This window comes from Mustelus asterias, chromosome 6 (genome assembly GCF_964213995.1).
Source record: "Mustelus asterias chromosome 6, sMusAst1.hap1.1, whole genome shotgun sequence".
In the NCBI taxonomy this organism is placed as follows: domain Eukaryota; kingdom Metazoa; phylum Chordata; class Chondrichthyes; order Carcharhiniformes; family Triakidae; genus Mustelus; species Mustelus asterias.
The window spans coordinates 84,641,892-84,655,265 of record NC_135806.1 but is presented as its reverse complement, the minus strand read 5'-3'; the positions used below and the strand labels follow the sequence as shown (position 1 = coordinate 84,655,265).

The window sequence follows — 13,374 nt, the reverse complement described above, 5'->3', positions numbered from 1 at the left end:
GCCTGGAGGGAAAAGGAGATGGTGGATTCTGTTGGATAGTTCCCTGAGCAGATTGTCAGTCATTTAGCAGAACGCTTTGTCATCAGAACTTTCAAACAAACGCCAAGACCTAGCTTGGCTGATGGTGAGAAGGGCACACCCGTCAAATCCTTCATGCACGCTCAAAGTCTCTGTGCCACTGCATGCTGCCCTTGGAGCAGCTGTGGAGGGAGGAGACAATGGCACACCTCGTTGTGGAATGTGCCTTTCAATAGAACGTCTGGAGAGAGATGTAATGGTATTTGTCAAGGTTTATCTCGAGCAGCTCTGTAACGCAGGACTGTGCTCTATGGGCTGTTCCCAGGCATGTTCACGAACTGCTGCTGGATCATCACACTGGGTGATTGTTTTGTAGAACACCTCCATTTCATTTACAAGTGTGATCCTGAGTTTCCAGTTGCCTGTCATTTTAATTCTCCACCTTCGCTTTCTTGATTCAACATTGAGTTCCACTTTAAATCATGACCTCCCCATTTTGTTTTATTCTTTTTGGTTTGTTTCTTCTCTCTCATTGGCCTCTTATTTTCTTTACTTTGCATTTGGATGGCAGCTATTGTGCCATTCACACCACCTGGGCATATCTTTTGTTTCTTTACTTGTCCCATTACCATTCCCTTCAGTCTTATATCATGAAACCTTCTGTCATTTAATCTCTCCTCTCCACTTTATCACAGACCTTCCCTGATGTTCTTCCCCACGTCCCCTCTTTCACTTTGAAACTTAATACATTTCTGACTTTGCTCAGTTCTGATAAAAGGTCATAGACTTGCAATGTTAATTCTGTTTCTCTCTCCATACATGCTGCCTTTCCTGCTGAGTATTTCCAACGTCATTTTTTTAGACTAACAAAGGGCAACCTTGATTCAATTTTTCCCATAATTGTCTTTTCAGTGCGAACAATCTCATTTAATGCGGGAACATGAAGAGACTCAGGAGAGGGCAACTTTACGCTATGAAGAACGTATCACTGAACTCCACAGTATAATTGCAGAGTTAAATAAGAAGATTGACAGGCTACAGGGAATAACAATAAGGTAAGCTAAATTTGAATAGCGTGTAAAAAATACAGGAGTGTTTTTAATTTGTTCTTGGAACATGGACAATATAGATAAGGCTGCATTTATTGCTCATTTTTAATTACACTGAGAGATTGCTAGTGGGTTGTTAACATTAAGGGGCTATGATGCTTTATTTGTAGATAGGAGTTGAGTTTTTTTTCTGGATGTTAACCTTTTTTTCCAATTTCTCCTGTTAGCTCTGCCCTCTGAGGCTGTATATTATATTTATACAGGAAAACAAAAACACCTAGTGAAGGGATTTCAACTGATGGATAGATCTATGTCTGTCTGACATTCAGTAAGATAATAACTTGATTGTGGCCTCATTGCTGATATCCTGCTTACATCCAATGCCCTCGATGTTAGTCAAGAAATGATTTACCTCTACTTTAAAGGTATTCACTGATCATTCCCTACGGCTCTCTAGGAAGAGTTCCACAGACTAATGACCCTCCGAGAGAAAAGGCTTCTTGTCATCTTAGTCTTAAATGGGAGACCCCTTACTTTTAAATTGTTGATTTGATTTATTATTGTCACATGTGTTGGTATACAGTGAAAAGTATTGTTTCTTGCCTATTATACAGACAAAGCATACCATTCATAGAGTACGTAGGGGAGAAGGAAAGGGTGCAGAATGTAGTTATGGTCTCTTCCACAATGAAAAACGTCCTTTCAGCATGCACTCTGTCAAGCTACCTCAGGATCTTGTGTTTCAATAGGATGATTCTTCTAAATGCCACTGGATTCAGGCCCAACCTCTCCAATCATACCTTCATCCCAGAAATCAGTCGAGTACTCTTTCTCTGAACTGCTAACACAATTATGTCCTTTCTTAAATAAGCTGACCAAAACTTTACACAGTACTGCAAATATGATCTCATCAATGCTCTGTGTAACTGTCGCAACATAGAACCATAGAAAAGTTATGGTGCAGAAAGAAGCCATTCAGCAGAGGAAAAAGGAACTGTCCAGTACCTGGTCCATAGCTTTGCAGCTTACGCAATTTAAATGCAGATCCAGGTACCTTTTAAATGAGTTGAACATTTCAGCCTCAACCACCAACTTTGACAGTGAATTCCAGATGCCCACCACTCACTGGATGAAAGAGGTTTTCTTTCTGTCCTCTCTAATACTTCCACCAATCTCCTTAAATCTATGCCCTCTGGTAATTGACCCCTCAGCTCGGGGAACACAAGTCTTTCCTGTCTACCCTATCAAGGCCCCTCATTTTTTTACATCTCAACTAGGTCACCTCTTAGCCTCCTCTGTTCGAAGGGAAACATCCCTGGCCTATCCAATCTCTTTTCTTTGCTGCAATTTTCAAGCCCAAACAACATTCTTGTAAATTTCTACTGCATTCCCTCCAGAGCAATTATATCCTCCTAAAATGTGACCAGAACTGTACACACAAATCCAGCTGTGGCCTAAACAGCCTAATCCTAAACGTATATGTTTACATCATTACATCACTCCTTTTGTATTCAATACTTGTTCAGTAAAGGAAAGCATTCCACATGTTTTCTTGACCACCTTCTCCACCTGACCTGCCATCTTCAAGGGCCTGTGGACATTCACTCCAAGTTGTCTCACTTACTCAATCCTTCATTTTCCAAGTTATTAAGTATTTCCTTGCTTTGTTTGCCCTCCTCAAATGCATTACCTCACACTTTTCCAGATTGAATTCCATTTGCCGCTTCTCTGCCCATTCAATCAAACCATTAATATAATTCTGGAGTTGACAGCTATCCTGTTCACTATCAATGACATGGCCAATTTTTGTGTCAGCTGCAAGTTTCCCAATCATGCCTCCCACATTTAAGTCTAAATCATTAATATATACAACAGACAGCAAGGGCCCCAAGACTGAGCCCTATGGAAATAGAAGCCATTCTCCATTCGCAAAATCATCTATCAATTATTACCCTTTGAATCATCTGTATTTTTACATTCTGTTCTCCTTGCAATAAATTCCAACATTCCATTTGTCTTCCTAATCACTCGCTATATCTGCATACCAACTTAGAAATCATAGAATTTCTAAGTTGGTATGCAGATATTTGTGATTTATGTACCAAGACACCCAGATATTTACCTAGAGTTCTGCAATTTCTCTATGTAGATGATATGTTGCGTTTCTATTATTCCTGCCAAAGTGGACAAGTTCACATTTTCCCACATTATGCTCCATTTGTCCACTCATTTACACTGTCAGTATCCCTTTGTAAATCCCTTATGTTCTTTTCACAACCTAATTTCTTATCTATCTTTTGTCTCATCAGCAAATTTAGCAACCATGTTCCTTTCATCCAGATCATTGACATAGATTATAAATAGTTGAGGCCCCAGCACTGATCTCTGTGGCACTTCACTTGTGAAATCCTGCCAACCCAAAAGTGGCCTATTTATGCCTACTCTCTATTACTTGTTGGCTAACCAGTCGTCCATCCATACTAATATTTTTAAAAAATTTCTGTCATATGATGTGGGTCTTGCTGTTTAGGCCCACATTTTTATTGCACATTCTGAATTGTCCTTGAGAAGGTCGTGGTGAGCTGTTTTTTTGAGCCACTGTCGTCCAGTGCTGTTAGGTAAAGTGTTCTAGGATTTTGACCTGGCAAATGCCAGGAGTGTAGTGAATAAAGTGGATGAGCTTAGAGCGTGGATTGCTGCTTCGAATTGTGATGTGGTGGCCATTACGGAGACTTGGATGTCTCAGGGACAGGACTGGGTGCTTCAGGTGCCGGGTTTTAGATGTTTCAGGAAGGACAGGGAGGGAGGCAAGAGAGGGGGGGGAGTGGCACTGTTGATCAGGGATAGTGTCACGGCTGTAGAGAAGGTGGACGCCGTGGAGGGATTGACTACGGAGTCTCTGTGGGTGGAGGTTAGGAACAGGAAGGGGTCGGTAACGTTGCTGGGTGTTTTCTATAGGCCGCCCAATAGTAACAGAGATGTTGAGGAGCAGATGGGGAAACAGATCCTGGAGAGATGTAGGAATAACAGAGTTGTCATGATGGGAGATTTTAATTTCCCAAACATAGATTGGAATATCCCTAGGGCTAGGGGTTTGGATGGAGAGGAGTTTGTTAGGTGTGTCCAGGAGAGTTTCCTGACACAGTATGTGGATAAGCCTACTAGAGGAGAGGCTGTACTTGATCTGGTGCTGGCTAATGAACCTGGACAGGTGGAGGATCTCTCGGTGGGTGAGCATCTTGGGGATAGCGATCATAATTCTATCTCCTTCACGATAGCATTGGAAAGAGATAGGATCAGGCAGGCTAGGAAAGTGTTTCTCTGGAGTAAAGGGAAATACAGTGTCATCAGGGAGGATATTAGACGGGTAAATTGGAAGGAGGCATTCTTGGGGAAAAGTACCGAAGGAAAGTGGAGGATTTTCAAGGAATGTTTGTCTGGAGCTCTGCATGACAACGTTCCGATGAGACAGGGGGGTGTTGGTAGGGTACGGGAACCGTGGTGCACGAAGGTTGTGATGAACCTGGTGAATAAGAAAAGAGAGGCGTACAGAAGGTTCAGAGAGCTAGGAGGTGTTAAGGATTTAGAGGAGTATACGGGATGTAGGAAGGAGCTTAAGAAGGAAATTAGGAGAGCGAGAAGGGGTCATGAGAAGGCCTTGGCGGGTAAGATTAAGGAGAATCCCAAGGCTTTCTACAAATATGTCAAGAGTAAAAGGATGAGATGTGAAGGCATAGGACCCTTAAAAGGTGAAGGGAGAAAAGTTTGTGCGGAACCGTTAGAAATGGCGGAGCTGCTTAATGAATACTTTACCTCGGTATTCACGGTGGAAAGGGATCTGGGTGGTTGTACTGCTGGTTTGCGGTGGACAGAAAGGATCGAGCATGTGGACATAAAGAAAGAGGATGTGTTGGAACTATTGAATGGCATCAAGGTTGGTAAGTCGCCGGGACCGGATGGGATGTACCCCAGGTTACTGTGGGAGGCGAGGGAGGAGATTGCGGAGCCTTTGGCGATGATCTTTGCATCGTCGATGGAGACGTGAGAGGTTCCGGAGGATTGGAGGATTGCAGATGTGGTCCCTATATTCAAGAAAGGGAACAGGGACAGCCCGGGAAATTACCGACCGGTGAGTCTAACCTCAGTGGTTGGTAAGTTGATGGAGAGGATCCTGAGAGACAGGATTTATGATCATCTAGAGAAGTTTAGTATGATCAAAAGTAGTCAGCACGGCTTTGTCAAGGGCAGGTCGTGCCTTACGAGCCTGGTTGAGTTCTTTGAAAATGTGACCAAACACATTGACGAAGGAAGAGCGGTGGATGTGGTCTATATGGACTTCAGCAAGGCGTTCGATAAGGTCCCCCATGCAAGACTTCTTGAGAAAGTGAGAGGGCATGGGATCCAAGGGGCTGTTGCTTTGTGGATCCAGAACTGGCTTGCCTGCAGAAGGCAGAGAGTGGCTGTGGAGGGGTCTTTCTCTGCATGGAGGTCAGTGACCAGTGGAGTGCCCCAGGGATCTGTTCTGGGACCCTTGCTGTTTGTCATTTTCATAAATGACCTGGATGAGGAAGTGGAGGGATGGGTTGGTAAGTTTGCTGACGACACCAAGGTAGGTGGTGTTGTGGATAGTTTGGAGGGATGTCAGAAGTTGCAGCGAGACATAGATAGAATGCAAGACTGGGCGGAGAAGTGGCAGATGGACTTCAACCCGGATAAGTGTGTGGTGATCCATTTTGGCAGATCCAATGGGATGAAGCAGCAGTATAATATGAAGGGTACCATTCTTAGCAGTGTAGAGGATCAGAAGGACCTTGGGGTCCGGGTCCATAGGACTCTTAAATCGGCCTCGCAGGTGGAGGATGCGGTCAAGAAGGCGTACGGCGTACTGGCCTTCATTAATCGAGGGATTGAGTTTAGGAGTCGGGAGATAATGCTGCAGCTTTATAGGACCCTGATTAGACCCCACTTGGAGTACTGCGCGCAGTTCTGGTCACCTCATTACAGGAAAGATGTTGAAGCCATTGAAAGGGTGCAGAGGAGATTTACAAGGATGTTGCCTGGATTGGGGGGCATGCCTTATGAGGATAGGTTGAGGGAGCTTGGTCTCTTCTCCCTGGAGAGACGAAGGATGAGAGGTGACCTGATAGAGGTTTACAAGATGTTGAGAGGTCTGGATAGGGTAGACTCTCAGAGGCTATTTCCAAGGGCTGAAATGGTTGCTACGAGAGGACACAGGTTTAAGGTGCTGGGGGGTAGGTACAGAGGAGATGTCAGGGGTAAGTTTTTTACTCAGAGGGTGGTGGGTGAGTGGAATCGGCTGACGTCGGTGGTGGTGGAGGCAAACTCGTTGGGGTCTTTTAAGAGACTTCTGGATGAGTACATGGGATTTAATGGGATTGAGGGCTATAGATAGGCCTAGAGGTGGGGATGTGATCGGCGCAACTTGTGGGCCGAAGGGCCTGTTTGTGCTGTGGCTTTCTATGTTCTATGTTCTATTAACAGTGAAGGAAAGGCAATATAGTTCCAAGTCAGGATGTGTGTAGCTTGTAGGGAAACTTGGAGGTGGTGGTGCTCCCATGCATTTGCTGTCTTTGTTTTTCCCAGACGATAGAGGTCACGGGTTTGGAAGGTGCTGTTGAAGGTACCTTGGTGAGTTGCTATAGTGCATCTTGTCAACGTGCACACTGTTTCCATTGTGTTTTGGCAGTAGAGAGAATGAATATTGAAGGTCATGGATGGAGTGCCAATCAAGCGAACTGCTTTGTCCTGGGTGGCGTAGAGCTGCCTTGTCCTGGGTGCCGTTGAGCTGCTTGAGTGTTGTTGGGAGTAGAGTATTCCGTCACACCCATGACTTGTGCCTTGTAGATGGTGGTCAGGCTTTCGTGTGTCAGGAAGTGTGTTACTTCTGTCTTTTAGGGAAGGAATTTTGCCAAGATTATGTGGTCTGGCCTACATGTGACTCCAGACCCACAGCAATTTGGTTGACTCTTAATGCACTCTGAAATGGCTTCGCAAGCCAGAGTTCAAGGGCAATTAAGGATGGCAACAAATAAGACCATAAGACATAGGAGCAAAATTAGGCCACTTGGCCCATCGAGTCTGCACTGCCATTCAATCATGGCTGATATTTTTCTCATCCCATTCTCCTGCCTTTTCCCCATAACCCCTGATCCCCTTATTAATCAAGAACCTATCTGTCTCTGTCTTAAAGACACACAATGACCTGGCCTCCACAGCCTTCTGCTGCAAAGAGTTCCACAGATTCACCACTCTCTGGCTGAAGAAATTCCTCCTCATCTGTTTTAAAGGATCGTCCCTTTAGCCTGAGGTTGTACCCTCTGGTTCTAGTTTTTTCTACTAGTAGAAATATCCTCTCCACATCCACTCTATCCAGGCCTCGCAGTTTCCTGTAAGTTTCAATAAGATCCACCCTCATCCTTCTAAACTCCAACGAGTACATTCCCAGAGTCCTCAACTGTTCCTCAGATGACAAGCTCTTCATTCCAGGATCATTCTTGTGAATCTCCCCTTTCCAAGACCAGCACATCCTTCCTTAGATACGGGGCCCAAAACTGCTCACAATACTCCAAATGGGGTCTGACCAGAGCCTTATACAGCCTCTGAAGTACATCCCTGGCTTTGCCGGCAAAGCCTACATCCTGTGAAAGAATAAAAAAAATTATTTGCAGAATCCCTAACCTCTGACCTGCTCTTGTAGCCACAGTATTTATCTGGTTGGTCCAGTTCAGTTTCTGGTCAATGGTAACCCTCAGGAAGTTGATAGTGGGAGTTTCAGCAATGGTAATACCATTAAATGGGAAAATAAAATGGTTGGATTTTGTCATGTTGGAGATGGTTATTGCCTCGCACTTGTGTGGCATGAATGTTGCTTATGACCTGTCAGCTCAAGCCTGAATGTTGACCAGATCTTGCAGAATATGGGCATAGACTCGTTCAGTATCTGAGGTGTCACTGCAAAGCCGTCTAAATGGTTCTGACAGTACCCTACTAGACCTAGGAAAGGTCGGAGGGCACTCGCATCTCGGGGCAGTGAAAGGTGCTCTATGGAGTCTATCCTTTACTGTTCGATCTCCCTCTTCCCATGGGTAATCACTGTACCTAGGTATATAACCTTGGGTTGCAGAATTTGGGTCTTTTTTGGGTTGACTTTGCAGCCTAATGAGTGGAGCAGTGCGAGTAATTCATCCAGCAATGTTATATGCTCCTCTTTGGTGTTAGTCTGTAACAATAAATCATCTACATATTGGACCAAGCACTCGGGTTGGGAAAACTTTTCTAGTCCGGTAGCTAGTCGCCTGTGAAAGATGGACGGGGAATTATGGAAACCCTGTGGTAAACAAGTCCAAGTGTATTGCTGTCCTTGGAAGGTAAAAGCAAACTTGTACTGGCAAGACCGATTTAAAGGGATGGACCAGAAGCTGTTACTAATATCTAGTACCGTGAAAAACTTTGCCTGGGCTCCCTGTCTCATCATGGTGACGGGGCTTGTGGCTACTGTGGAGGCCGCGAGTGGGGTAACATTCAATTCCCGGTAGTCGACTGTTAACCTCCATGATCCATCTACCTTCTTCATGGGCCATATCGGCGCATTATTTGTGGATGCCACTCGTCTCAACACCCTCTGTTGTAATAGACTATCAATTACTTTGGCTACCTCCCCCTCTGCCTGTCTGGGGAAACCGTATTGTCTCTATGATTTCGGATCCGGCCCTTCAATTAACACCTCCCCAGGTATCTGGCCACAATCATGTTTATGCCGCGCAAATACCCCATTGCTTCTTTGAAGCACCTCCCTGATGGCTGGATCACTGCTAATCGTTAAGGGATCAAACTAGAATTCCCTTATTGTGCTAATCCTATTAGCATATGTCCCGACTGGAATGATTGATGGCGCTCTGCTAATCGTAGCCATTTGCCAAATGCATTGATTAGCTGGATCGAATGAAAGATTACATTTATTCATATAATCGGACCCCAGGATGTGTTCAGCGCTTGGGGGAAGGTCAACTAACACCACCGGATAGTCACACACCATGTTACCTAGGCGGACCTGTACAGGGGCTGTAATGCGTCCCTCCTGCATGTGTCCTGTGAATCCACTGAGTGTAATTGTGCCCGTAGTTGGCCAAGAGATGTCTGTTTTTAATTTTGATACATTTAGGGTAGTTTGGGAGCCTCCGGTATCCCAAAGGAATTCTACGAGGTGGCCTCTTACCTCACCGTTAACTAGGGGTCTCCCTACGCTATCCCACCTGGTGCTACAGACCCAGGTTAGAGAGGCCGGGCACCGTCAATCTAGAGTTCCATAGGCGGGGACAGTTGGATACAGTGATGGGCTCGTGCTTACGGTATGCATGGGGTGACCAGGACCTTCCATCGGTGGTGGGCGGTGTTCTCTCTCGTACCTAGGAGCTGCCCTAACTGGTGGAGCCGGTAGTCCTGGTAGTCTCGGGGACCGTGTATATGGTGGTGGGGGTCTCCTACAATCTTGAGTGAAGTGTCCTGGCTGCCCGCAATTAAAACATGTCCATCTATCTCTCCCCGGGGCTGCTTTGTGAGGTGGAGCTGTACCTCTCTGGTATTGGTGATCCCCTCTACCCTCGTTTCTCCATATTGGACCCTGGCTAGCCCTTATCGGAAGCATTCTCGTCTCCCTTTCTGACCATGACATTGGGGCTCCCTGAACTTCCTGTTCCCAGACACGAGCTAAGCGTCGGAGAACCCATGCTTCATTGTGTGTGGTCTCTGCGGGGTCAAAATTAGCGCAGGCTTTCTTGCCTTCCTCTGTGGTGTGTGAGACTAATGTCCTAGCCCATTTGGATGAATCAGCTTCATTCAATCTAGCCTGATCTAATTCCCCATATACTCCCGTGAAGTGGATCCATAAACGACCAGCAAAGGCAGTCGGATATTCCCCTTTCCTCTGTCTACATTTATTTAACCCATCTACAGGATCCCCTTTATTAAATCCTACCGCGGTCAATATCGCTTCCTTAATTTCCCCGACATTTTGAGGGGCTGGCAGGGCAGTCCGTACAGACTTGCTTAAGCACATGACTATCAGCTTCACCTCTTCCCTTTCATCTCGCCAATGCATTATCTTCTGCTGCCTAACATCCTCAAAGAAACTGTGGATCAGCCGATGGGGCGATGGCTCAAAGGTTGTGATTTTATTTGCGATTTCGGCCAATTGTGCCACTGTAAACGCGGTTGTATGTGTAACAGCTGGGCCCTGAGACGCTCCTACCCGACGTTCAGTCGTCACTGGGTGCATCGGTACTGGAGGTGAATCTGGGGGCGCAGTGGGTATGACTTCCCCTGGGAAAGATGGTGGTGGACCCCAATCCTCGGTTTGCGTAACGTAAAGTCTAGCATTCTCCTTTAACTCTCCCCAATCCGCATCCTCTATCTCCTCTTCCTCTACTGTCCCGAAGGTACACAAAGATCCATTTTGAACCAATAATAGGGATTCCAGCCGTGAAATTTCTCGCTGGCATTTGGAGTGGTCAGCGGATGCCTGTCTCTGTTCTTTACTGGCTTGATGTAGCGCTTTTATTGTCGCCTGCAGATCAGTGCACTTGGCTTCCAATCATGCTACTGCCTGCTCGGCTTCACCTTTGGGCAAGACAGCACGCTGGGTGTCTTGGTAGGCTCTCTCATACTGGGTTTGAAAATTGCCCAGATGTAATAAATTTGCCTGGTTGGTTCTCAATTCATCCACCTCTCTGTCCTTTTCGGCTCTTATCTGCTCTATCCTCTCCTGCTGTTGTTCCTTTAGTTTCTTAATCTCCTCCTTTTCAGTTCTTATTTGTTCTATCCTCTCCTGCTGCTGTTCTCCTCCTTTTCCTCCTGTGCCTGCTTCGATTCCTCCAGTTCCTTACGAACTGTGTTTAATTCTTTTTCTGTTCCTAGCAGCTGTCCGAAGCAGCTCACAATGGCAATTTCTTTCTCACTTTTGTCTGCCCGTTTTCCCTGAACTTCCCTTAGATCATCCCAATATTTCTGCCCTAGGGATCCCGGTCCTGTCTCAGTATTGACACAAGATTCTGCCCATAGGGGCCACCCTTCTTAATAAATTCCCTGATTTTTGTTTCCCATATGGGACACTTCTCTGTCTCTGTGCTGTTTCCTGCCATTCTATATTCAACGACAAGGGGTAGGGAGTTGATCGGACTGCGGGTACGGCTTTGGGCTATGTTCCGGTCCTAATCCCTCCGGATTCTAATGTAAACCTATGGAGTTTACCCTATCCTCCTTGTTAGTAACAATGCATGCACAATAAACAATTTCCCGGAAGCAGTTATTTGTCCAGTAAGGAGTTTACACCTGTTGGCTCTGAGTTTTAAATAATTGTTTAATATAGATTCTGCGGGATTCGATATCGGAGCAACAAAGTTACTTCTTGTCGATGTCCTGGCGGAGTCGCCAATTGTTGTGCCTGCCGCACAGTCTGTTTTAATCCTTATACGGTGGACAAATAACTGCGAGTAGACGTCTTGTTAGTACAACCAATATTTATTTAAGACACACAATCAATAATCACCCACCCAACCAACAGTAAGTTATCTTACAGAAAATACTAGAGTTCAAGTCCAATACAAGACCGTGACTTAACTTTGCGTGACTGGCAAGTACCCAAGCAGATATTGGCCTTTATCTGTGCGCTGGTCTCGGTCATCCTCTGCGTAGTCTGGTCCTTTGGTCTGGTCTGGCGCTCTGGTCTTCCTTCCTTCTTGGGTGTGGTGGCTCTCGTCGTGCTGGTCGTCGCTGGCGATGGTCACCAGTGTTGTAGCTTGTTCGTGGGGTCAGAGAGAGGGAGTGATTCTTAGTTGCGCAGCACTGTTTTATACCCCGTTGGGTTTCACGCTCCTTTTGGCCATTGCCAATCAATCGATCAGAACTTGATCACCCTGATCGATAAAGTCCAATCGGGTGCTGCCACACCAATCTCTGGGTGTGTCCTCAACGGTCATGTCTGCAGGTGCTGGGGGCACGTAGAGTTCACACCTCCCTCCCAAATAAGGGGTTACGGCACCCTTATGTCTGGTAAACAACCCAGTTTGACCAGAAAGTCCCTTTTGCCCTGGAGTTGACCCATATCCTGTGTATTCACACGTCCGGGTTGCAGCCTGTTTATCTCTGTCTTTTAGGCTGCAGCCTGTCGTTTTAGTTCTTGCCCAATTGTCCCAGAGTGCTTTACAAATCGTCATTTTAGATGGCCCGTTTGGCCACAATTGATAAAACAGCTGAAGATGGTTGGGCCTAGGGCACTATCTTGAGACACTCCAGCTGAAAGTTCCATTGGTTAAAAGATTGAGAACTAAAGGTCACAGATTTAACGTGATTAGCAAAAAAAGCAGTGGCAAAAACTTTTTCATGCATCGTGTGGTTAACGTTTGAAATGCATTCCCTGAGAGTATGGTGGAGACAGTTTCAAGAGGCCAAATTTGCAAGGTTATGGCGAAAGGCACTTGGTAATTTGCTCTTGTAGAGTGCTGCCATAGACAATATGGTACATGCTGCAAGAATCCTATGATTCTATTATTAACTAGGCTGATTATGCTAGCACTATGGAAGGAATATATGGACTCTAAAATAAAAAAATAATGAAGTAGAATTTGGTTAAACTTAAACTGTGTTGGAAGGTTGCCTCAGAAAACTTATTTTCAGTCATTTTTTACAGTTACCTAAAATATATATGGTCAGTGTAGATATTCATTTTTACATGGTTACTGAACTGTATATTGAAAGTCATCTTTAGAAGGATTTATTTTAATTTAATTGTAGTAGTAATAAATATTTTAAGTTCAGAAAAGTTAGTCTAAAAGTCTGAAACGCAGTTACCTCCATTTTGATGCAGTTCTAAATGGCTTATTCCTTTCTTCCACAGGGAAGATGATGAGTGTTCCGAGTTGCGTTCAGAACTTAGCCATAGCCAGCAGGAGGCGAATGATGATTCTCGAAGTATGGATCAGGATCAAACTTCTGTCTCTGTGCCTGAGAACCAGTCAATGATGGTCTCTGCAGATATAGGTAAGATGATCACACCTCAAGATGTTTTATTCCAGAGGTTCCTAAAATTCGCCTCTTCCAAATTTAGCAGCAACCCAAATGCCCAAACCAGCTTATAGGTTTAATATTTTAACCAAAAGAGAAAATGCTTTGACAAAGGTTCATCTGGACTCGAAACGTCAGCTCTTTTCTCTCCTTACAGATGCTGCCAAATCTGCTGAGATTTTCCAGCATTTTCTCTTTTGGTTTCAGAGTCCAGCATCCGCAGCAATTT

The 13,374-nt window shown here is 45.2% G+C and overlaps 1 protein-coding gene across 2 annotated transcripts in view; it reads left to right on the top strand.

Moving 5' to 3' along the window:
• Positions 1–13,374, top strand: part of mcc (MCC regulator of WNT signaling pathway) — a 183,291-nt gene that overhangs the window by 117,049 nt on the left and 52,868 nt on the right. For both annotated transcript variants that reach the window (XM_078214653.1, XM_078214654.1), the window contains 2 exons: positions 931–1,073; positions 12,979–13,121. In XM_078214653.1, the coding sequence (XP_078070779.1) occupies positions 931–1,073; positions 12,979–13,121 (286 nt within the window). The remainder of the gene's footprint in view (positions 1–930; positions 1,074–12,978; positions 13,122–13,374) is intronic.